The sequence below is a fragment of the Homarus americanus genome, unplaced genomic scaffold (assembly GCF_018991925.1).
Source record: "Homarus americanus isolate GMGI-L3 unplaced genomic scaffold, GMGI_Hamer_2.0 scaffold57980, whole genome shotgun sequence".
NCBI classification, from domain to species: Eukaryota; Metazoa; Arthropoda; class Malacostraca; order Decapoda; family Nephropidae; genus Homarus; species Homarus americanus.
Genome location: NW_024716703.1, coordinates 20,362,669 through 20,389,032, shown reverse-complemented (window position 1 = coordinate 20,389,032; position 26,364 = coordinate 20,362,669). Strand labels below are relative to the sequence as shown.

The 26,364-nt window shown below is 40.7% G+C and overlaps 1 protein-coding gene across 1 annotated transcript; it reads right to left on the bottom strand.

The window, feature by feature from the left end:
• Positions 1 to 765: 765 nt before the first annotated feature.
• Positions 766 to 26,364, bottom strand: LOC121858410 (5-hydroxytryptamine receptor 1B-like). Its single transcript, XM_042354857.1, has 10 exons — positions 26,270 to 26,364; positions 25,133 to 25,230; positions 14,380 to 14,656; positions 13,758 to 13,989; positions 13,137 to 13,339; positions 11,787 to 11,876; positions 11,454 to 11,597; positions 10,639 to 10,746; positions 7,677 to 7,824; positions 766 to 1,607 (listed from the first exon to the last, which is right to left on the bottom strand). The coding sequence occupies exons 3-10, from the start codon at positions 14,485 to 14,487 to the stop codon at positions 1,396 to 1,398; spliced, it is 1,245 nt and encodes a 414-aa protein (XP_042210791.1). The 5' UTR covers positions 14,488 to 14,656; positions 25,133 to 25,230; positions 26,270 to 26,364; the 3' UTR covers positions 766 to 1,395.

Here is a 26,364-nt window from a genome sequence, read left to right as displayed (position 1 = left end):
TCTTGCCTTAACTTTAAATTATTGATGATAAAGTATTTACTAGTGCAGAATTTGAGTTTAAAGACCACAATTGCTAGAAAACAGTAATACTTTATAACATCAACATCTTATTAAGAGGCTGGTGATAATACTCCGCCTGCACCCTGCCGCCCATTGTTTGAGGTACACGATAATGAAACACGGTTCATAGCGTCACTTAAGGTATATTAAGAAACTCAGAGCTGACCTAACTTACCATAACACACACACACACACACACAAAGGCATGCATGCATTACACAGATTTTATTTTATTCATAATATAACTATTGATATATTTAGTAGTTTACAGTATACAGAACTAACTTATAACTGGGTCACATACAAGCCCCTGGAGTGTACTCGTATACTGTGACTCAAGATAATTATGCTTTATATAAGTTTTAGAATAATATTTAACAGTATGATAGTCTATAGTTTTTACACGACAAATACTCACAGGCAGGTCAACAGAGCCACATTGTGTTACCAACTTAAATATGTGTATCTGTTGATAAGTGAGTAGCATAAGTACAGTATATCACATTTGTTAGTACAATTACACATTATGTATAGTTTCTATCAGAAACTGTAATGTACACAGGTAAATCAATGTAAACAATAATCACCGCTGTGTTGGGTTCAATACCTAGCACTCGGAGGTGATTATTGTTTACTATATATATATATATATATATATATATATATATATATATATATATATATATATATATATATATATATATATATGGTTATACACTGGTAACACATTGTCATCCAAACATTATTTTCCACCCCCTTGTGACCTACAGGCTACATCAACAATCAAATGACTGTAGCAGTGTAGCTGTATTCTCATCCATCGTTGGTGGTACAAAGGTCATCCACCTTACACACTCGAATTCATCCACTTGTCAGTTCCTGGTGAGTTGTATCCAGTCAACCAGTGTCTCTTTATTGTTCGCTGACTGTTCATCACTGTTCACTTCGATAGAAGGCAGATTTTCAAGAATGGACTGTTTACTGCTGTTCAACAATGTGTGTTTGTTTGTTGTTATTGCTGTTGTTGTTTCTGTTGATGTTACTGTTGTTAGTAGTTAGCGCGCCAGTGTCTTCACTTCCTCTCTAGGTGGTTCATTGTTACCCTCAAAAAGTTTGTCACACTTCTCTTTCACGGGGTTCTAATGATTCTTGCCACTTCCCTCGGCGCCGCAGTTCACAGAGTATTACCATTCTCATAGTCACTGTATTGATTCGTGGAGTCTACCTGTCTCTTGTCACTTTCCTCTCTTCATAAGGCACTACCGAACCCTAACTCGGCAAGTGCCACCTACAGTGCCACCTATATGAGCCGTGTTTGGAGACTATGCTGGATGTCTAATGTGAGATGGTGTCGGAGGTCTGCTGGGTGTCTGTGTTGGAGGTCAGTTGAGGAACTGTGTTGGAGATTTGACGTGAAAGTGAGTTGGAGATCTTGCGCGAAAGGGAATTGGAGGTCTGGCGGGAGAGGGAATCGGAGGTCTTGCGTGAGGCATTGTTGCGAGTGAAGTAGGTTGAAGCCGTCCTGGAACCGTTACCTCCAAGGAATCCTGTTGACATAATGTGATTCGTGAGCTACCCGACTTCATGGTACATTCGCCTGCACTTATACCAGGTACAGTGGCTGGCGCGTTTTATGAGATGTGGCACCTCTATGGAAACCTTATCTAACATATCTTTTTTTTCTTTTTACAATTTGCCCGCGAGGGGGCTAGTTTATTGGGAACCCCCCTTGATTCCTGTGCAAGGTGAAGCGCAAAAGCGTTTACAGAGCCCAACAGGGAAGCATGCGTAGTTCATGATATCCTTAGTCTGGCTACCATTGTGAAGTTCCTTAGGTCCATCCCGGATGTTTTAATACGATGTAAACAAAAAAAAGTTGCCACATCTCACAAAATGTGTCCACTACTGTACCAGGTTTAAGTGCAGGCGATTATACCTCTGTTATTTTACCCAATTAGGCAGTTGGAGCAACACATCGTTACTTTACTATTGAACGTTATACCATTGGAATATAACACAACTATAAGGGACATCACATCATTCCTATACCTGAAAAATTACCATTGCAACTCAAGACAAGTTATATTGTTGTTATATCTCATCATTTCTATATTCTTAGAAGTACCATTGGATCATCATACCATTAAATAACAGAACATCCTAAGAGGTTTCATTGGTATAACACATCCTTATCGTTTCACAATAAAACAAATTAATTCTACGGACTGTAAAAGGTAGTTTGGGATTATAACACCCTCACTCTACCACAACACAACATATATCAACTCTTCTTTGACAGTAACACAAAGTTAGAATGTGTTTTAGCTGCAGCAACAGTAGTCAACTCTGTCTAAACTTTCCAAACTGACTGACTGAGGTCGCGCCACATGAGCTTCACTGTCTCTCTGACCTGCTTATACCACACACACTGTATCCATGACCTGTTTATACCACACACACTGTATTTTTGAGCCTGCATGTACCAGAACACCACACACACTCTATCCCTGATCTACTTATACCACACACACACACACTGTATCCCTGATCTGCTTATACCACACACACCTATCTATGAACAGGCATGTACCCGAACACCACACACACACACACACTATCCCTGACCTGGATGTACCACAACTGTGGAATCAGGAACAGTTTTGGGCTTCAAAATAGCTCTTGGAAAGACTATATAAAAAAAACAAAAACAATAGAGGGATCCGACACAGGCCACTGGTCATCTACCCTCCAGACGACCACTAGGTAAATAAAATCAACCAAAACCAAAAATGCAATAATATGAAATATGATAACATAAGTAATTATAGCACCACAAAATAACGACTAAACACTATGTTAATGTTCAGACTACAACACAACTATATTACTGGTTATACTAAATCATTTGTTAGATGATTACGACAGTTATGAAATACATGTTCCTTTCTATATACTGTACTAGAGTTATTAATATATCAATTAAAGCATTTTCATATATAAATAATGAATCTTCTTATATATATATATATATATATATATATATATATATATATATATATATATATATATATATATATATATATATATATATACTATATATATATATATATATATATACTAATAACCACAAGGAAAGAAAAACACAAGTTCCCAGCGCTTTCTTTTTCCTTGTGGTTATCATATACTACCTAGATCACCTTGCACCTACAGTGATTTATTATGCATATATATATATATATATATATATATATATATATATATATATATATATATATATATATATATATATATATATATATATATATATATTATCTTGATAAAATCACACGGGAAAATGGAAACAACGGAGCACCGTGTGATTTTATCAAGATTTATCTTATCCACGTTTTCATTGTGGATTTACATGAAATATATATTATGTGACTACAAAATATTGGCAAGCCAACACTCATTGTTGTGGAAGGCCGGCGAGGTATTTTTGTATTCAATTTGGTGCCGCAAAGAATATTTATAGTAGCGACCACACATTCTACTACGATTAATAGGATGTTTACCACAGATTTTCTCTCAGGACTACTCACACACTCCTCTGGACAACTCTCTCCAAAATCCTTCTCAACTGCTTTCACACACCCTTCTACATACTCTTTTACCCACTTCCTTATTATTCCTATTACTTAAATATGCTTTATAATTCTGTCCCACATTTCTTGCTTATGTTTTCCATGTTTCCTTATTCCATACTACATTACCCTCTTCAAGGCTTATGTTTTAATAGTTATACCTTCCTATATTACACTTTCTGTGCCCTTAATTGAAAGTTACATTTTCTGTGAACATATTTTAAAGGGGAAACACTATCTTTTGGTACATTATAATGGCAACTGCTGTATCCAGTACTTCAATAATAAGTATTGTAGATTTGATGCTCATGGAGCTTGAAAAAGCCCCTGACAAATTAAAGAATAATATAGGTAATTATAGGATTCAGACATAAACAATAAATATGAATATCTGTGCACTTACAAACATCATAAATACTTTACAAACTAGATAATAACAATAACGGTAATAACCAGAGTTCGGTTCTCAATTGAGTTTTATCATAGAGCCTGATATACCATAGCCTGCGTAAATTATAAACATACTTTGCATATACAAAGCCAGTTTGGTAATAGTGTGCAATAACAGTCAGAAGCAGCTCGCGACACAAGAAGAAACCACATCTAACCTAAGATCGATAGCATAAGTTACAGTAGGTGTGACTGGTTTGTGCTAGTTGCTAAAAATAAACTGTATATAGGTTATGCTTTCTTGACAACTAAAAAAGTAAGAAGATGAAATCAAAGATTTAAATAGATGGACGGTTGTTCTCAATGAACTGAGTAGTAACTGAGACGGTTTGAAGAGAAAGAAGTAAACAAGATAGAAGAAGGCAATTCAATTGAACAGGCACGCGACTCAGAAAAAGTGTTAAATTGATCAGGGGCAAGAGGAGGTGGAGGTAAATAGTCAGCGAAAAGTCAGCCGTTACTGGAGCAGGTACAGATACATTTTGGAGCTAGTGCATGCCCACAACTTGCCAACAGTGCGTAACAGAGACGTGACCGACCGCTAAAGCGGCTAACGAACCGATCACTCCATCAGTGGCGAAGATAAAAATAAAAGTAATTAGGACAGAGTTCTAAAACACCATTGGGGTTTGGTTGACAATTTAGGATGTGGTTGACAATACTGTACAAGACCCGGTTGACAATACACGCTCTGGTTATCATAGAGCCTGGTTGATAATACAGATACCTCGTGAAATGGTATCAAGTGAACATAAGTATGTAGTTAAGGAAGAGTCTCCCAGTAACTTTGATGCCATTTCTAACGTAATTTTGGTGTTTTAGTGAAAGTCATCCAGTTACGAGGTGAAGTCGTTGTACGAGCTTTTAATCCCCCCTCCCACCCACCCACCCAGCCTACGATTTGTACGCTCGTGAACATCTGATAATTGTGAGGTTGGAGAGGTAGATTATTGCAAGGTCTACAGACCTTGGGTTCGTGTCAAATCGAATAGGGGATTACACTATATTGAGCTTAATTAATTTGGGTTAGATTTTAACTTTTTAGATAGGTTATGTCAGAGTAGGTTACACTATGTTAGTTTAGGTCCTTAGGATTTAGGTTATATTGGATTAGGTTAAGTTGAGTTTAACCTCTTGTGTACGGGGTCGCCTCTGAGCTGAATAAAATCGCCTGGCGTTAACCAAATAGAATAAGAAAAGTGGCTTACACAGTGAAGGAGTTAGTGGAGATAGTCTATAATGTTTAACGAAGATAGATTCTGTTATATTGGTTTGAAGTTAAGCTATGGTAGCTTAGGTTTAGGCTTTAGTGAGTCAACTTAAGTTAGAGTTCACGTTCTAAGACTGTGTTAGGTTAGGTTACTGTGGATAAAGTACTGCAATGAGCAATAATTTGGTTCGGTTATGTTATGTTATGATAGGTCGACAGTATTAGCTTAGGGAATAGGACGAAGAAGTGTTTTCTGCGGATATGAAATCACCATCATTTGTGAAAATTGAGAGACACATACGTGGGAGTACAGGATAATAGTGATAATAGGAAGAACACGTCTCTATATAATGGTGGTGGTAATGGTGGTAGTAGGAGGAACACGTCACTACACACTGGTGATGAGAAGAGTGGTGGTAGTGGAAGGAAGCGACCACGAGTCTGTAAATAATGGTAGTAGTGGTTGTTGTAGGAGACAAGTACGTCACAATACCCTGGGCACTGGTGGAGGGAGTAGAACACGTCACAACATACACTGGTGGTGGTAGTGGTGGTATCAGGCAAAACACATAACACTGGTGGTTGTGGTGGTCGTTACTACACAATGATGGTCTCACACGATACATGGACGTATGTAGAGTCGTCCTCCGCCCCTGGTGGTTGGGGACACAACCCTTAGTGTAATACAAAACAAAGACAACACAACACACGGTGGGGCACATATAAACATCATGTGCACAGTATATGTAAGATAAACAAAGATATTTACACAGGAAAAAAAAACATCTATTGAAGCTGTACTATTTATCTACCAAACTTCTCTTACATGACAAACAATGTATAGAACATAGACTACGAGAGATAGTTTACCAAGTTCCTAGAAAAGTGTTTACTGCAGATATTAGACCCTCCCCCGATCACTTGAAGATTGGCCTCAACTTGATTCACCCTAAGATTCATCACCGCAACGCAAACCCAACCTAGCCTAATCTAACCTACCTTTTACAAGTAGGTAGGTTAGGTGTTTAATCCTCAGGTGTAGTAAGCAGGGGAACTACTCATCAAGTGATCCGAAAAAGTTAGTGTTGATAGTTATGGAAAAATATCTCATTATAAACAAATATCTGTAATAGGATTTATATTAATAATCAAGAGGCAAGGAGAGATGTGTTGTAACAGATAGGTACTGTGAACTGACAGCCAGGTGGAGACGAGCAGGTAATGAAGAGTGACAGAGAGACAGGCATGACAGAATGGTAACAGGTGGGACATTGTTGCCATCACTCTAGACTTACCTCCTATGCATGACACAACTGAACAACTAGACTACTGAATTACCGCATGACAATAATATAAATAGATAAATAAATAAATAACCAACAAAAGAAATAGGAGAGGGGTGTCTATCTGGTGGGGGAAGGGAGGAAGGGTTGTCTGTCTATCTGGTGGGTGAAGGGAGGAGGGGTTGTCTATCTGGTGGGGCAAGAGGGGGTGTCTATCTGGTGGGGGAAGGGGGAGGGGTGTCTATCTGGTGGGGGAAGGGAGGAGGGGTCTATCTGGTGGGGGAAGGGAGGAGGGGTTGTCTGTCTATCTGGTGGGGGAAAGGAGGGGGTTGTCTATCTGGTGGGGAAGGAGGAGGGTTGTCTGTCTATCCTGGTGGGGGAAGGGAGGAGGGGTTGTCTATCTGGTGAGGGAAGGGAGGAGGGTTGTCTATCTGGTGGGGAAGGGAGGAGGGGTTGTCTGTCTATCTGGTGGGGGAAGGGAGGAGGGGTTGTCTATCTGGTGGGGGAAGGGAGGAGGGGTTGTCTATCTGGTGGGGGAAGGGAGGAGGGGTTGTCTATCTGGTGGGGGAAGGGAGGAGGGGTTGTCTATCTGGTGGAGGCAGGGAGGGTTGTCTACCTGGAGGGCGTGGGGAGGTAATTTTCACGTGACCTTCCTCTAACTTAAGACTTGAATAAATACTAAACCACGATGGACACTTCAGGAGTACTACGGGTAAATATGGGTGAGGCAGTAACTCTGAACATGGACTCCGGGTTGTATATTGTGATTATTATTTTTTCATGGAGAACTGTTGGCGAGATAATGAATAGAATCACTTTATCACGGTGAAAAATATCCTGTGATATGCATGATTATGAACAAGATAATGTTTTTTTTCCAATCTAAGTTACTGCTGAAAGTTACCTATTTCCAGGTCATTACTTATATTATTTTGTTTATTTGTCAAGGGGATGTGGTGGGCAGGGGGATGGGACACCTCACACGCTGTAGTGCCTCAGACGGTCTTTGACAAGGACCCTCCTGTATTGAGTTGTTGAAGTCAATCGCACCTGATGCTGTCTGGCGACGACCCAGGAGCTTCCTGAAGCCTAGCCTGAAGTTTTCGCTGAAGCCACCATAGAGGATTGGGTTGAGGGCCGAGTTGCTATAGCCGAGGAAGTAGGCCCAGAAGAGTGCGGGCTCGAACCACCCCGGCAGCTGAGCCAAAAACATGTTTATTAAGGACTTATTGAGGTTTATAGTACAGGTATAGTAACTGCCATATGGTGATTGTCATAAACAACAAGACATTAATATCTACGTGATGAAAGTATCACTGAGCTACATTAAGTTCCCCTTGGTAAAAGTGTCAATATATGTACAATGATTTTCATGTGGCGATCGTGTCATAAAGAGCTGTATGTGTACAGTAATGCTAACGAGGCGACAGTTTCACAAAGCACATTATCCTTAGGTGGTCCATATGAGGTGAATGACTTAAAATACAGCCACTGCATTTACCGTGTTGATGACAGTGCAGTAAAGTGGCATGATTAACAATGTACTGTACTGTACTGTACCTGCTGCACAGTAGACCAACACCACAAACTCATTTAAATCTTTCATGAACTATCTTCTGGAAAGAATAAAGTATAGAATGATCAAAATTCTTACATCAAATACAAAAACATAATTCAGGAATTATATCTTGAAACAGAATAAATATTGTGTTTCAGAAAAGAAAATCCCTTTGGTCTGCTGGGCTACCCGAGTATGGCAAAATGCACGAAATTTTGAACCACAACTACACCACACGAGGACTATGACAACCAAAGTCTAATTAAACCAAGTCAACCCACGTGCAGGAGGTGGAGCTAATTATATGACGTAATTGGTCGTAGTGGAAGAAAACGTTAGTGAGGCAGGACTCGTATATTATCCCAGGTAAGACCACCCCACTGTATTAGAGGATATTCTTGCCATATATCCTGATTTTCTCATCCCCTAGCACACTATGTTTCAGTTAGTCACTTGAACTTCTCATGCAATCATTATGTTTATGGTATTCCTATTCACATTATAAAATAAAATATTAAAATTATAATCAATAATCTTCTTCCTCTCTTTATTATTATTTATACTCTCATGATTTTGCTGCCAGCATAAGTGTAAAACCAATTTAGTAATCGTAGGCACATGGACTAGCTATTTACTGAGGGGGGGGGGGGCAGAAGGAATACAAGAATTGAATAAAATAGTTAAAGAAAATAATAAAACACTATTGATTATAATTTTCATCATTCTCTCTCTCCCAAAGCTGTTACAGTAAATCAGTGACACAAATATATGTGTAGAGGTTTTCAGTTTATTAATATGGCCACTATATTACATATGACTAGACTATACAACAGTTTTAAGCAACATATAGGTACTTGTTTCTACACATCCGAGGAATTCCTTGCTGAACATTAGACTTTGCTGCATGCACAATAAAATCCATTTTCTTTGTTTTTATCCTTTAGATATCGATGAAATATCAAAATTTGATCATGTAGTCTATAATTTGATATGCATTCAGATATGGCGCATTTACCAGGCATTGTCTCAGACCCTCACATGACAACAGCCAGCTGGTAACTGAGGTCCCTCCGGCCACCTCCCGGCCGCCGACCAGATGACGTCATGCACGGCGAAGGACAAATTTTCGACTCGAAGTTGGTTGACTTGGTATAATTAGACTTTGGTGACGACCACACAAGGACTGTCACGATCACAAACGAAGATCTCGGTGTCACATGAGACGTGCAAGGTCATAAGAGGATAGACGGGCATCATGTGAGTTGGCAATACTAGAGTAAACGTAGGATTTGAATCCATAGTCTTGTAACGATGGAGCTGATCTACGGAAAAGACTTCTAGACGTAATTTTGCTTGGCAAAAATTATAAATAGGTGGTGGAATATAAACTGAATAATAATATCCACATAGATGATTCTTATAAGGAAGAACACCAACATGAGTTATAAGGCTTTAAAAATAAAACGTATAAGAGGAAATTTGTGTAATTCTTGATTATCATACACAGGAAGCTACCTCACGCACGGTCACTGGCGCCACTTCACATGTCCTTGGTAAATCGCAGTAATCATAATATGTGGAGGTTGATTCATGGATGATACGTATTACAATAATACAATGTAATGAGAGTGAAAGGAGTAATATAATATGGAAATATGAATACTGTATAAGGATATATGGGTCAGAGGAGGCCTAACATATAGCCACGAGTTCCGTTGAGTCAATTACCTCATACTGGAAGACCTCCCCCCTTCAATCGAATTTCATTAATTGACTTACTTATTGGGTAGCTTATAGTATATAAACTGTAAGAAGCGTTATATACTGTATATGCGGATAGTTGTAGGCCTGTATCGTGGAGTGTGGCGTGAGTGAGGTGTTGTGGTCATGGCAGCGGTAGGGATCATCTTCACAGGCGTTCTCAGAGTCATCATGAAACATCTAAACAGGATTGATGAAAATTACTTATTTAACACGATATTATGAAGGTGGGGAAGCCCTCATAGTTTTACCTGACGCCCAGCACCCGGACTTGCTCACCAATCAGCTTCATCTTTACAGGATTACTATTCATCTATCCTAAAGCAATTGCGACTCAGCCACATTGTAAACATCATTACAAAGGAACTCTTTAAGGCAACTGTACATGAAGGTGAGGGGGGAAGGAGGTTCACCAAGACGTCATACGTATCGAGTTCTTTCTCCATAGAGTCATACATACCGGGTAGTTCTCCATAGGGTCATACAAACTGGGTAGTTTTCCATAAGGTCATACATACCGGGTAGTTCTCCATAGGGTCATACATACTGGATAGTTCTCCATAGGGTCATACATACCGGGTAGTTCTCCATTGGGTCATACAAACTGGGTAGTTCTCCATAGGGTCATACATACCGGGTAGTTCTCCATAGGGTCATACAAACTTGGGTATTTCTCCATACGCTCATACATACTGCGTAGTTATCGATAGGATCCACTGTGAGGTCGTATATGGAGAGGGCGTGAAGGGGCAGCCAGCAGATGGTAAACGTCAGAAGGACCGTGGCTGTCATCCTCACAATCTAGTAAGGACACGAATCAAACATTAACATCTTATTGCCTGTGCGAGTAACACCAACAGCTGTCAAGAGAAGAAGAAGAAGAAGGTGATAGTGATCTTAAGCCAGACTGCTTGTTTTATGTTTCATGGTTTAGACTTTAGATTATCAAATATTCTTACGTTGCTTTCCGTATTCGTGATTGGTTTAGTAAGATCTAGTTATGGTAGAGCCTCAGTAGCAATTCTGAAGACATTTTAGTTGTGATCTTCGCGTTGCATTTTAAGAGAGCTAATTGGACGAGTCTTGATATCTTTACTTTGGGGAGAAAGATTGAAGTAAGATTTTTTGAATCTAAGTTTGAGAATGAAATGAAAAGTCGAAATATGTGGAAGTTTTTAAAACATGACAGATGGGTACAGAGGAAGGTGGAGAAGTACCTTTAATTGGTTTAGATGAACGTTAACGGAAGACGAATTAGTATCATTTGTAGGAGAAAACGAGAATTGTTGTGTTGTTTATTAGGAAGACCTTGGAGACTTCTGGAGGCTGATTGAGATGAGAGAGAGAGATAGGGAGAGAGTCTCCCCTGAGTGTAGCGCAAATTGAATGACTCATATAAGGATATTTCGCGTCAACGTTAAAACTCAGGCTGGAAGGAAGACCATCGCTTTTGTACTGTACTAATAAGAATATAGAGAGGATGAAACAAGAGTAGTGGCAGAGCTGACCTTGCGCCTGGCATTGATGTGAGGCTCAGGGGTGGAGGCGAGGTCAGTCAGGGGTCCTCTTCTGACACACCATAGACGGAAGATGATGATAGTGTAAGCGAGTGTCATCACCACCACCGGCACGAAGAATAACGTCACCATCAGCTGTCCACCATCACCACCACCACGAATAAGAGAAACAGTAAGAAACGCATTCATTATTTTTTTCAATACATAATACAGAAGTGAAATAATGAAGGGCCATAACTTGGATGATAAGAAAGTTTAATATCTTCTTCATATATCAACAGGTTAATAAATAAGTTAAGAGTACATTAACAAGGTTCTCCTCACCATTATTTTGTAGAAATTGAAGACAGAGCGGTAGGAGGGGTTGCAAGAGAAGAGTACGTCTCCACAACTCTCCTCCAGCAAGTCGTTCCACTACGCCGTCACACCAGGGGGGACGAGACAATATTAAAAACTTCACCACACTTTAGGATTAACGAATGAGCACTGAGCGTCTGTCAAAGGTACCAGCTGTCACATATCACAGACACGATGAGGCAGGTTGGGTACATGATAATCTCTCCTCCTAGCTTGGATATTTATGAGCCATTTATGATTCTACAACAAGCTATTTGCAATATGGTAAAACTGCTGGTACTGACTAACACAAACAGGTGGTGATATGGTTAAACTGTTGATATTGACTAGCAGAAGATATCAATCACATATCGCTTCAACGCATCGCTCACATAATAAAATAACCACCCCGTCAATGTAACCACTACAGTACTTTAGTATACAAATATTGATACGTTTCAACTTCTATAGACTGATACAAGAGACCTCGTGTAAAAAAAAAAAAGAGATTAAAATCAATCGGTGGTTTAATGTGCCGAGGAAGATGAAGGAACAATAAGAGACATGTGTTATTAAACTACCCATTTGTTCTTTATTTATATTTTGCGAGATAGTGCTCGTCACAGGATGAACACGTTAGTTAAGAGAGTTCTAAGTCCTCAGAAATTAAGATGAGCGGCGGATGGAGAGTCACAAGTGGCATCAAAGAACTGACACCTCCTTGACACTTAACCTCCAGCTGAGACATTACTTAGATACTGTATTGTCTATCACGTGATAATACAGCCGGTCCTTATAGCCTCAGACCTTTACTGTATTCGCTATTTTATCATTGTCTTATTCATTCATATAACCCGTCTCGATAATATAAGTATTTGGGTATACCGGATGAAGACACCAGCCGTAACCTGCATGTTGTACCAGTGTCCCTTGTATCATACCCAACCAACTACAGAAACGAATTTGGGTCGCAGCAGTGAGACGCAGGTGGGCTACAGGCACTAAGGTTATCTAAGATTCATTCTCGTCCTTCCCTCTGACCAGGAATATACGAACGCATTTAACTTATTTAAGAAATAACACTAACATGAAGACCAAAATGACGTTAAATTGCCGTGAGAATTTATTATAGAGTAATGAACCGAGTTATAGAAAACATTTACTTATGAACCCTTACTAGCGTTACTGGACAATAATTTATCAAATGAATCTTTAATAATTTGCTTTTTCGCATGTGTGTGTGTGTGTGTGTGTGCACCCTTTGTAAGCTTGTAAATAAATATGATAGTTAGAATCATCTTCATAAAGTATAATATTAATGAGGACAATAACACGCACTTGATTGCTGTAAGAGGCCAAGGTGAGGAAGGATACAACAGGGTGAAATGGGAAGGAGATGGCGAAGGAAAAGAGCCAGAGGATGATGATGAGAGTGAGGGGCCGGGAAGAGGCACTGCGGGCCCTGATGGGGAGCAGCACTGCGTACACCCGGTCACACGCCACCACAGCCAGGGTCAACACCGACACCGTCACGCACGTAGCTGTTGGGTGACACTGAGTTTCTACCAGATGACACTGAGTACCTGCCAGGTGACAGTGAACACCTGACAGGTGACTCTGTGAACATATGCCAGGTAACATTAAGTATCTGCCAGGTGAAACAATGAATACCTGCAGGTGACACTGAGTACCCAGGTGATACTGTGAGTACCTACCAGGTGACAGCGTTTGTATGTTAAAATTTCCCTCTAAAGTAACATTTCAGAACATATGTAACAAAGTATACCAGAATGATGACTCAAAAATAGCAGCAAAATGGCGTCAGATAACACTGAGACTGTTTAGACAACCTGTATGTCTTATCTCTTTATCTTCTATACAGTTCAGAGCAAAGGAAATTTTAACATTAGGACTCTGGGCTCATATCAACTTGGCTGAGGACGTTACTGAGAACATTACCTTGTGTCAAGACGCTGATCCTACACATTGCACGTCCCAGGAGGTAGAGTGGAGTGGTGATGCGGTTGACGATGGTGGGCCAACAGAACGCCGTGATGAGCAGGTCGGCGACGGCAAGGTTAACGAGGTAGTAGTTAATGGTGGAGTGGAGGAAGTTGTTCACGTATACCACCACCATCACCATCAAGTTACCCATCACCGACACCAGGACCACCGACCCCATCAGTAGCACCTGTGGGAGACGAGGGTTATTTATTGAAAATGTCATCATCATCATCATCATCATCATCGCTATTACCATTTTTGTCGGCATTACTACTACCATCAGCACTATCATTAGTATTAGCATCACCACCACTGCTCCACACTCCCCTTCGTACTCCTTCCCACACCACCCACCTACTCCCTCCTAGCACCTACATACTTCCTCCTAGCACCTACATATTCCATCCTAGTACCCACCTACTCCCTCCGAGCAACCACATACTCCCTCTTAGCACCCACCTACTCCATCCAAGCAACCACCTACTCCCTCCCACCACCCACATACTTCCTCATACCACCCACATACTCCCTCCCACCACCCACATACCCCCTTTCTTAACTCCATCCCGCACCTTACTTTCAGAACTTCGTAGAGGTCGAGGTGCCACACGCCGTCTAATGGTTTAGGGTAATTCTCCCGCATGACCGACGGCTCGGAGATGCTGCAGAGCCCAGTGTTGTTCATGGTGAAGTTGAAGTCCTTGCAGTGGTGGGCCTCCTCACAAGTTGGTGTTGATGCTACTGTTACTGCTACTAACTGCAACTGTTACTGTTACTTCTGCTACTGTTACTCAGGATGTAGTTTCTCGCATTTTTCTTGGTTCCTGTGGTCATAGGTGAACATCCTGGCAGACCTAGAGGGGATGCGGACTGTATTAATGTATATATCATTCAGATATTTTTGGTGCGATTTTCAAAGGTATTAAATGAACTTTGTCTGTCACTTAGGATCACCTGAAGATTAGACACCCAGATTAAACATCCTAAAGCCACCTGGAGGGAGGATTAGTTAGGTTAGGTTAAGTTAATCTTCAGGTGAAATACGCCGGGGTTAATCTTCAGGTGATCCGTCACTTAATTAGTATGTGATAAATGGTTGTTTAGTCAGGTGTATCATTAAACGCGTAAAGCAAGCTGTAGTGGTGTATACTCCTAAAGTTAGCTAGCATTGTAAACTTCTAAAGGCAACTGACGGTATACACTTCTGAGGCCAGCTGGTAGTGTACACTCCTAAAGCCAGCTGGCAGTGTAAGCTGTAAGTGTACAATTGACGGTATACATTCCAAAAGCCAGATGGCGGTGCACACTTGTGAAGACAACTGGGGATGTACACTTCACGCCAAGAGTCGGGGCGAGAAGAGGTTTGAGAATTGAGAAATTTGAGTCTCCCATATTTTTATATATTTTTCAGTTTATTTTTATTTTTTTAATTATAAGAATGTGAATTTATTTTTGTGTGTTTATAACGTGACGTGACCCGGGATTCATTGTTGTGGATTCTTAATGGTTCATAGCACTTATATTTCCCCTAAACGAACCAATGCGATAATATTCAACCAACTAAAATAGCGCCAAAATTGCATTGAGACTTTTTTTTTTTTGCGGGGAATAGCCCACCCGGACACAGGTCATCAACCCACAACGAGGCTTGGCGGGGGTGGGGGAGGGGGGCAAAAATAAGAGTAAAATGAAAAATAAGAAGAAAAATAATAGTAGAGAAAAAGACTATGTTAAGCTGCACTACGAAGATGCTGGAAAACCAGCTTTTTGAAGTTAGAGAGATTGTAAGAGGATGGAAACGCAAAGGGAAGAGTATTCCACAGTTTGGCTGTTTGGGTAAAGAAGGATGTATTGTACTATATCGGGTTATTCTAGTGTGACCGACGTCCACACAGAATCGGTGGGCACCGCGGGCAAGACGAGTGTTACGAGCCCATGGCCTTGCCGGTGGTACACAGAATGCCAAATCAACCGAACATCGCCCGGTAAAGTACAGTCACTCATAAAAGAAACAGGCCCCACAAAACCCAACTATAACCAGACAGCGTTTCTTTCTAGTTACGGACAACAGTAACTTAGGAGTCTGTGAGAATCTGGACGTGACAGCATTTTTCTGGATTTATGGATGTGGGTAAAATAATTTGGTGGTCTGCAAATCCCTAGTGAGTGGAGTGTAAACCGCTGCTTGAAGTGTGTGGTGATTCACGCACACACGCACGCACAGGATATAGACACACAGGATAAACACATAGGATACAGACACACTGGATACAGACACACAGCATACAAAAACACAAAATACAGACACACAAGATACAGACAAGCGGATACAGACACACATGATACAGACACTCTGAAATACAGACACACATGATGCAGACACACAGGGTACAGAAACACAGGACACAGACACACATAATACAGATACACAAGATAATAGACACACCGGATACAGACACACAGAGATACAGACATACAGACACACAGGGTACAGAAACACAGAATACAGACACACACAGGTTACAGAAATACAAGATACAGACACACAAGATACAGACAAACAGATACAGACAAACAGATACAGACACACATGATACAGACACACTGAAATACAGACACACAGGATACAGATACAGAAGATACAGACATACAGAGATACAGACATAGCCATCGTGACGGAGGGGAGGTGCGAACAATAACACTAAAACATAAAAAAAAACAATAATAAATAAAGAGCGAGTCATCTGGGTCCTCTCTGAAGCACCACCAGCCCAGGGGAAGGCGAGGGTCAGGACATCTCTTACTCACATTAATTATTTACTCATTGAGTTGATTGGCTTCATAACTCTCTCAACCCTGACAGGTACTGTACATTGCACTCAACTACGCGTTAACGAAGCCTCACTTTACTCTACGAAACCTCACCGCACTCTAGTAGTTCTCTCCGCACTCTACGAAATATCACCATACACTCCTCAACCACCACTCACTGATAACCTTGAGGCTTGCCTAGATATGAGGTAGTCACTAAGATGAACAAACTTTCCTGTTCATTTGTTTTAATTTAGTTTTAGTTTGTTTGCAGGCCGCCAGTTTTGTTTACCATCTATGACGTTACCAGGTAAGAGGGGTGAGTGTCGACTCGTCAAGAGTAATGAAGGATTAATGAGGGGTGAGGTTTCATGCGTCTCATAATATACGTCATACAAAAACCCGCCGCTTGTTTACGCCTTAGAACACGTAAATAAACACAGGAAGACGGTCCTCTGTGTCACACCTGTCATGGTGTTAAAAGGTTATCCTGAGAGTTGAATACAATTTCATGGACGCTGAATTTCATTTGCATTTGGCAACTCAAAATCGCAAAAAACTAATCAGATTAATATTAACAAAAAATTCAGCCGAATTATTTTATTATAAAATTATTTCAAAATGCCGTGGACATAAAACGGAAATTGTCCAATTTTTGGGGAGATCACTGGAATGGTCGTCGCAGTACAGTAAACTGGTAATGTTTTGATGGCATAAATTTCACAACGGACGCAGGAAACTGTTTTAACATTTATTAACGTTACTAATAAATCGCACTAAATTATGTTAATGAAATATAGTAGAACTTTGTTCAAATTATTTATTATTATTCAGCACAATCAACTAACATAGGAGACAATAAATCGTGAAAGATTTTTTTGAAGGAATGGTCGAAATATTTATTTCAAGTTCCAGTAATTTGTCTTGTTCGAAGGCAGAATTCTCACGCCACGGAGGAAAAAAAAAATTTTCTAATACGAATTTAGCTAAAGAATAATTTCAAAGTGTCTGCCAATGGAAAGAATGTTTTAAGCATACCAGCGTAAGCCTTAGGTAAATGTACAGCGTGGCCAATAAATCCCAGCCCTCACTTCCCCTACTTGTAAAGATAGATTCCCATCTACAGTTGGGTGGAATGGGATCGCCCTGTATAGAAACAGCGACCCTGAGGGCAAGAAGGGAGCATTGTATAAACTAAGATGCTGAATTTCCCTTTTATTAGTATACTATTACTATCTATATCTAAATCTTGTTCAGGGACTGGTGGGTCTACTGCAAGATCGACCACAGCTATGTACTGTACAATCTGTGTCGCTGGCTGGTACATTTTATTAATTAATTTTTTTTTTATTTTTTTTTTTACAGGCATTAGCCCACCCAGGCACAGGTCACTGACCCACATCGGGGGATAATAATAATAATAATAATAATAATAATAATAATAATAATAATAATAATAATAATAATAATAATAATAATAATAATAATAATAATAATAATAATAATAATAATAATAATAATACGAAAATGAAAAAAAAATCAATAAAGAGTGAGAAACGATATATAGTATGTATGTTGTGTTGTTAAAGTAAGAGAAACAATTGAGACCCTGCAATTGTGTGTGTCTCTGTATGTGAGGACGAGCTCGTCATCAACAGAGGGAGTTATTGTTATGGCGGAGACAGTCAGGTATAATGTTATAAAATTAAAAACACGATAATCGAGGATGCCGACACGAGTTCATACATCCGACTGGTAGCCAAACAGTGCATCATAACGTAAAGAAATGTAATTATTCATATATAAATAACATTGTATACATTATTAACTACATAATATACTGTAAAGTAGTCGTCCCTCACAAAAACACGAGTGTATCCCTTTGTGGTGGCGCAACTAGTTGAGTGCCGCGCTCCGAGGTGTGTTGGCACTACCCCAAAGAACTGTTATACCTCTACGTTCTTAATTTTCCCACTCTTCTCTATTGAGGACACTAAACGAGTCCATCTAGCTCAGTAAAAGGATTAACGCCCGTATTATTAAACATCTTCCCTTGAAGAGGGTCGTCGTGTTTCAACCCGAGTTTTAAATTAAATGAGTCCCGAGGGACACCGCAGTACAGTACTTAACGGGGCGGTGTGGCGGTAAGATTAACTAATTCAAATATTATAAATTAATTTTATTGGAATTAGTTAATTTTACCGCCACACCGCCCCGTTAAGTACTGTACTGCGGTGTCCCTCGGGACTCATTTAATTTAAAACTCGGGTTGAAACACGACGACCCTCTTCAAGGGAAGATGTTTAATAATACGGGCGTCAGAATCTACCATGGGCCGTCCTGCTAAGAGCTGATGTGGATAACATTTAAGCCCCGAACTCTCTAATTCTTGCTCATATCTTTCTTTGCCTGTGATTGTAAATTATTCATTGTAGTCTGATTCAACAGTTTAATGAATAACTTATAGAACCATCAAAATAACAGAGTAGTTTTCCGTTCAGGCAGTACACATCTTACACCTCTCTTTGTGGCAGCTCTGACCAAGTGACGTCAGCATGAAGGAATCTATAGGTCGTGTTTAAAGGTGCTTGTGTTTACCTGACTCGTGTCCCGTGTGTACAGTACAGTACGTCGTGTGTTAACGTATTAATTTTTTGTTTACGATTTAGCCCAAGAGTTTCATACTTTGAGGAAATTCACGTTGTAATTTGAAGTTTCGTTTCTTTTAGGATGGGAAATGTCGTATTTTTAGTAATGAGTGAGTTGCGAAGCCAGCTGGTCTTTAGTGAGGATAAGCTAGCAATTAAACTGGGTTCCATACACCAGACCACCTGCTTGGTACAGTGCGGTTACAATATAGTGAATAATGAGTCTTAGGCATATATAGAGACAATGAAGACGGCACTGCACTCGATCACTTTCAAACCTGTAAAATCAGAGTCCTTTATATTAAACTCTCATTGATTATGAGTCGTTGGGGTTATTTATGACACGCTAGAAAGTACATGGAAAGAAGGAGGAGGAGGAAAATAAGAAGAGGAAAGAAATTGATCACGTCACCCAAACCATCGGTCTTCCTCGTATAAATGTTGATTTAGTGGTGTAAACAGAACGACGGAGGCATTAATAGCACACAGCTTTAAAACACGGCCACCAGGACTCAAGACACACACACACACACACACACACACACACACCTTTCTCTAATGAAGGCTTTTGTTAAACCATCAATGTATGTAATAAGTCATTTATGTCCAATGTATATTTTCAGCCTTCGGGCTGCAGAACTTTTTCAATAAACCGTTAATTATTATTATTATTTTATTATTATTACACACACACATACACACACACACACAGAGCCAGAGTGCGCGTCATGATGTCTGACAAGAGAGCAGCCAATTAATTATCTAAATAGGAGGAGGCGTGAGGTATCAAACGTCTGGTCAATCACCACCAGATAGCCAGCGGAGAACAATCAGATGGTCAATGCCTCTGTGGACGAGTACTGAGACATAAACAAACCCAGAGCAATAAGGGAACGTCTTGTATACTCACAATCAGTAACTTTACCAGTGGAACTTGTACAGACCTTGGCATACACAATAAACATACTGTACTTGATAGAGAAGTATAAACAGCTTGTACATATATCGTCGCATACACAGTAACCTTAGAAAAATACATACAAACATACACATAATTAGAAGAACCTCCATTCGTCTATGCTAGGCAAGATCTTAGAGCCAGCCAGGCGAGGGTACAGGGAGAGGATGTTTTTGAGGAGTCCAAGTGGTGCAAAATTAAACTAAAGGGAGGGGACTTAGTGTCGGGTGTATCTACAGATCCCTAAACTGTAGCCCACTAAATCAAAGGAACTCAAGAGCCTTAATAGACAACGCAGCGATGCTCAACCCTAGCCACCTCCTTATCATGGGGGACTTTAACTATGGCGACATCGACTGGAGAAACGAGTTCACCCCAAATGACTTGAATAACCCTGCTATTCTTTTTGTAGAAACTCTGAGAGATAATTTTCAGGTCCAACATGTTAAAGATCCGACACATTACAGAGGGGAGCAAACACCCAAGCCACTAGACTTCATCATAACAAACGAGGAGGGTATGGTGGCCAAACTGGAACATCTAGCCCCAGTTGGCACCAGCCACCATGTAGTGTTTGTCATTCAGATTTAACTGTTACTTAGTTCAAGATAAAGCCAGGCCAAGTTGCAAATGTTACAAGGGAAATTACAACGGGATGAGGGAAGAGATGAGAGGTATTCACTGGCCTCACTCACAAAGGTACAAGAACGCAGACACTACGCTGAATATCATAACTAGTAAAGTAACCCATTTGATAGATAAATATATACCCAAGACCAAACCCAGTGCCTCTAAGAATACGAGGGGATCTCTACACATGAGCCATGCGGTGATCGACAACGATAAGAAGTAAACCCAGAAATTCAAATGATGAGCCGGGCAGGAGGATTTATGCAAGAGCCAGAAACCAAGCAAAGGCAGAGTGTAGAAGGGCTGAAAAGGAGTTCCAAAGACTGGTTGCAAGTGAGGTCAAGTCAAACCCAAAGGCGTTTTACCGCTATACAAAATCGAAATTAAAAACGCGAGTAGGAGTATCAGACCTGAGGCTTGAAGATGGTAGTTACGCACATTCTGACCAAGATGAAGCTGAGGCATCGAACAGCTTCTTTTCCTCGGTGTTCACAAGAGAGGATATGATTAACCTTCCTGCGTTTGAGGACAGACGGTTCGACACAGTACTGACCCACATTGTGTTCACAGAAGTGTATGAGAAATAAACTGTCAAAGCTAAAGGTCCATAAGAGTCCCGGCCCTGACATGGTGCATCCTAGAGTGATAAGAGAGTTGTGCAACGAGCTTGCCGAGCCCCTGAAGATCCTGTTATGTAAATGCCTGAATGAACAAAAGGTCCCCAGTGATTGGAGAATGGCTTATGTGAGTCTTATCTTCAAGAAGGGCGATCGTCACTCCACGAACAACTATAGACCGGTGAGCCTGACCAGCATAATATGTAAAGTACTTGAGAGTATTATCAGAGATGCCGCGATGGAACATCTACTTCTAAACATCCTTGTAAAGGATTGCCAACACGGTTTTATGCCGGGGCGCTAACACAATTGCTCAAGGTATTGGATATTTGGACCCATTTTCTGGAACGGGGTGGTAATATCGACAATATACACCTAGATTTTGACAAGGCTTTCGACAGTGTAACCCACGAAAGGCTGAAAATCAAACTGGAAGGGTACGGAACCCGGAGAAATGTCCTACTGTGGATAGAAAACTTTCTACATGACCGCAAGCAGTGTGTGGTGATTAATGGCACGAAATCATCATCTGTACCTGTCACAAGCGGGGAGCCACAGGGCAGTGCATTGGGCCCGCTGGTGTTTGCTTGTTTCATAAATGACATGCCTGACGTTGTACACTCCTCCATACAAATGTTTGCGGATGACGCCAAGTTATTTCGGGAAATCAAGAACTAAGCGGAGTGTGAAGAGCTGCAGAAGGATCTCTGTGAGCTCCAAGAACGGTCGAAGAAATGGCTGCTGAGATTCAATGTCACGAAGTGTAAGAGGATGCACCTGGGGCGTACCAACGGTAAGGAGGCATATCATATGTCTCAATGGGCTGAAGAAACTGCACTATTTGAGACTGAATGTAATAAGGGCCTAGGTGTGTATGTTGACAATGAGCTGAAGTTCTCGGGCCATTGCAAGAAGAAGGTAAACAGGCAATAAATTATTAGGTCTTATAAGAAGGTCGTTCAGATATCTAGACGGACGCGTCCCTCGTAACGATCTTCAAGAGTGAAGTGCTTCCCGAACTGGAGTACTGTTACCCCGTCTCGTCACCGAGATATGCTAGGGACTGTCAGTTGGTTGAAAATGTTCAAAGGAGGGTCACCAGACTGGTGCCTGCACTTCGGCACCTGAACTACTGTATATTGAGAGATTGGAGCGCCTGAACTTGCCTAGCTTATACTACAGACGAGCAAGGGGCGACCTAATTGAGGTGTACCTAAGCATTCAAGGGGCACTACTCAGTCGAGTGTCCTTACTTGGAGCTGGCGGACGCTCGCCCTACAAAGGGTCACAGCTCAAGATTGAAGAAGCCGCAAGCCTAGAAAACTGTGAGGGCAAACTTTTTCGGAGTGAGAGTTGTAAACTTTGGAACAATCTGCCAGAAAGTGTTGTGACGGCACCGGGTGTGAGTTCTTTCAAGACCAGACTTGACCAATACTGGAGCAGGTTCAGGTACATTCAGGAGCCGGTGCATGCCTAGTACCTGCCAACAATGCGTAACAGAGACGTGACCGAACGCCCAAGCGGCTAACGAGCCGATCAGTGGTGAAGAGGATAAAAGTAAGTAAAAGATATACATAGAAAATTGATCAAATATTTAATAAAGTCGTGCAGAGAATCAGACGATTGATTAGAGGCATTGTGGATACATGTGGAAACCTATTGAGCGACCTGAGTAATGCCCAGGGTGTCAAACTAGCCACCCATAGGAGTAGACGTGAGCTCTATATATTATTCAGAGGCCGTAACAAAACTGCCTCCTAGTGTGTGCAATAAAATAAAATTATATTCTGTACCTCCCAAAGTTTTATTTTCAAAGTGTTGATGCCATCTTCTCGCCCGTGTAAATTACTTAAGAAACAGACCATAAATTACCGTTAAATGCTACTATTTATTTTCTTCGGAATTAATCGTCTGGGTCTAGGAAGTAAAGGTCATACCTCAGTAAACAGCTACGGAGAGGGAATGGTGTGAAGAAGTGTTGGGGAGAGAAAAGTGTTTAAATATTTGAAGTTAAATGAAAAGACTGGTCATGAAACACATCTAACCTTCTCCTCTGACGCACACAGATGACGTCCGCTGTGAAGGCTCCGTCAGATAAACGTGTCTAACGGGTGCTTGGCGGATGTATTTACAGTGAGAAGAGAGAAAAATGTAGAGCTTATTTGTCGTAAGAGGGTTGAAGGGGAGGATGAGAAGAGCCCTATGCTTCAAGGTTCCTTCCTGGTGGTGGTGTTTGACTGATGAATCCCTACCAGGTGTTAGGTTGGGTGGTGGACTGCAGGAAGGGAGAGCGGGGTAGTGGAGTTGGCCGTGTTGGTTGAAATAATGCTCAGCAGATTCCAACACTGTTACCTTCCAATTACTGTACCCGTCTCGTAAACTAATCTAATTCGTTTATCGTATCTATAACTATTATCCTTCGTTTGTGGTTATACAGTGTATCTTTTTTTTCCAAGCCCGTTCAGGAAGACCATTCTTCTGGCCAATTCGTTGACGCTGTCAGACGCTTGTTTCTCGTTTTCTGAGATTGTGCACCTTGGTAATACTATTGACCACTGACCCCCGGGTGGTCCAGACAAGAACTAAAAATCTTCCTCGACTGAGATATCGCCACAGCAACTGCGGGGGGTGGTTACCCGTGGCAGGGAGGACAAACTGTGACAGTCAAGGATATACAGTATATGCCTAACACTAGGGAAGATGGGTAAGTTTGTTAGTTAACAATATAGTTATTTACCTTGTTTTACTTACAATAGATACCTGAAATAGTCACAGTAGATGTTGGAAGTGGATACCATTTCACTGCTTATTGTGAGTTGAAGATTTAACACTGCGCGTATAGCAAGGAACCACTATATTGTCAATTACTGCAGGTACACAGAGACTGTTCGATCACCCTGTACCACGTGTGGATAATTGTCTGAGTTGGCTGTTAATCTAATGTGCACGGCCATACCTGCCTGATGGGCTCCCGCACACTGAGCGGCCTACATTGTTACTGCACTCTGACACAGTAATGTTATAGCATGGTAACATTGTAATATTCCAACATGATAACACTGTAAAAATAAAACCTGGCATCATGTTACATGGTAACACTATAACATTCTGACATGATAACACTGCAGCACACTAGTATCATAACATTATAACAGTGTAAGAAAGTAAATCACAAAACACAACCCAGTTCTCCTCTCATAAGTGAACACATTAAGGAGTTACGTCAGGGCCCCCCAGCTGCCCCTACACGGATTGGAGTGTGTGTTTGTATGTATGTGTGTGAGGCAGGCGTTTACACCGTGCCTTGTAGCGGGGAAAATCACTGCTATGTGCAATTTCGATCCCCTGAGTACAGTATAGCCACAAACTAAGTTAATATCGTTTTCAAGCGTTGTTAATTTCTAGTTTACACGACAAACACCGCATGTAACTTCCGGAATAAACGATGAATAAATTAATGGTTCATTTATACACAGGTATGAAGATAAACTTTACTTAATTAAAAAAAAATGTAGACTTGAGTGAACGGCGCTACAAAATCTAGACTGTTGAAAGCCCTCCTATTACTACTAAAACAAAAACAGACACGTGTTTTTTCGTCTTCAGTTAATGCAATAAAGTATTAGATATTACATATAACAAAAGGAGCATAAACTCGTGGCTTACTTGTTGTTCTGATGGGATGAGTTGATGTTACTGGAACCTTGTTTAAGAATCTTTGCGAGTCCTTACGTGGCACTAGGAAATGGCGAGGTGGTCTTCAGCTGAGGGGCAAGGGAAAGGAGGAGTGAGATGTGTAAATAATTATTTTTGCTAGAGCTGATGGTGGTAGGCTGATGGTAGTGGTAGAGTGATGATGATAATAAGGTGGTGGTGGTGATGGCGATTATGGAGGTGATAATGGCGGCAATAAGGTGATGTCGATAATGATGGTGAAGGTGCTAGTAGAGTAATGTCAAAGGGAGTATGGTGGTGGTTCTGATGTGGTAATTATGGTGGTGAGATGATGATGGTGAAAATATTGAGCAGATGGTAAAGATGATGGTGGGAGGGGTGATGGTCATATGATAGTGATGATGGAGGTATGATAATGATCTAGGCTGAGAGATAGCTGATAGTGATTCTCCTGGTTATGGGGGTTACCTTATGGTGATGGTGACAGGGCAGGTTGTGATGATGAGTATGATGCGAGAGGCCTACACTGTTACAACACCCTGACATATGTACATTCACTCCCAAAAGTATCTTTTTGAGTTTGTGTGAGACAATATGACACAACCGACGAAGGATTTTGACAACCAAACAGAGAACAGGAGCCGTAGTGTTCACTATTAAATTCATCGGACCCCTCCGTAAAGATACCTTTTGGAATAACTATACACAGAGTATATTGGTTAAGACAATCATATAATATGGTGTACGTATGTATACGTTTATGTATATACAGGTATGTAGGTATATAAATTGATGAATGCAGTACATGTATTTAAAACAAGAGTAAAAGAATGAATGTGTGTCAGTGTGAAAATATATACATTCGTGAATACAATGTATGTGTGGGTGTAAATGTATCTATACACAAAAAATATGATAATTATATGTGTGTACAAGTAATGGGCTTGATACAAGCAAATGTAGAGCGTGAGTAAGTATACGTGGACTCTCATATATGTACGTTTGTTATGTACGTAAAAAAAATGCACTGAAAAACATATACGGAAGGCTGACTATGGTAAACAGTAAGTTTGACAGAGAGACAGGGAGATATTCTGTTGCAGAAATAATGTTGAGAGAGAGACGCACCAAACTGCACTACTCAGGGGTCAGAGAGAGACTGACTTCCTCGGACGGGGCCGACCGGAACTCCTGACAGTGCTTCACTGCATCACAACACGGCC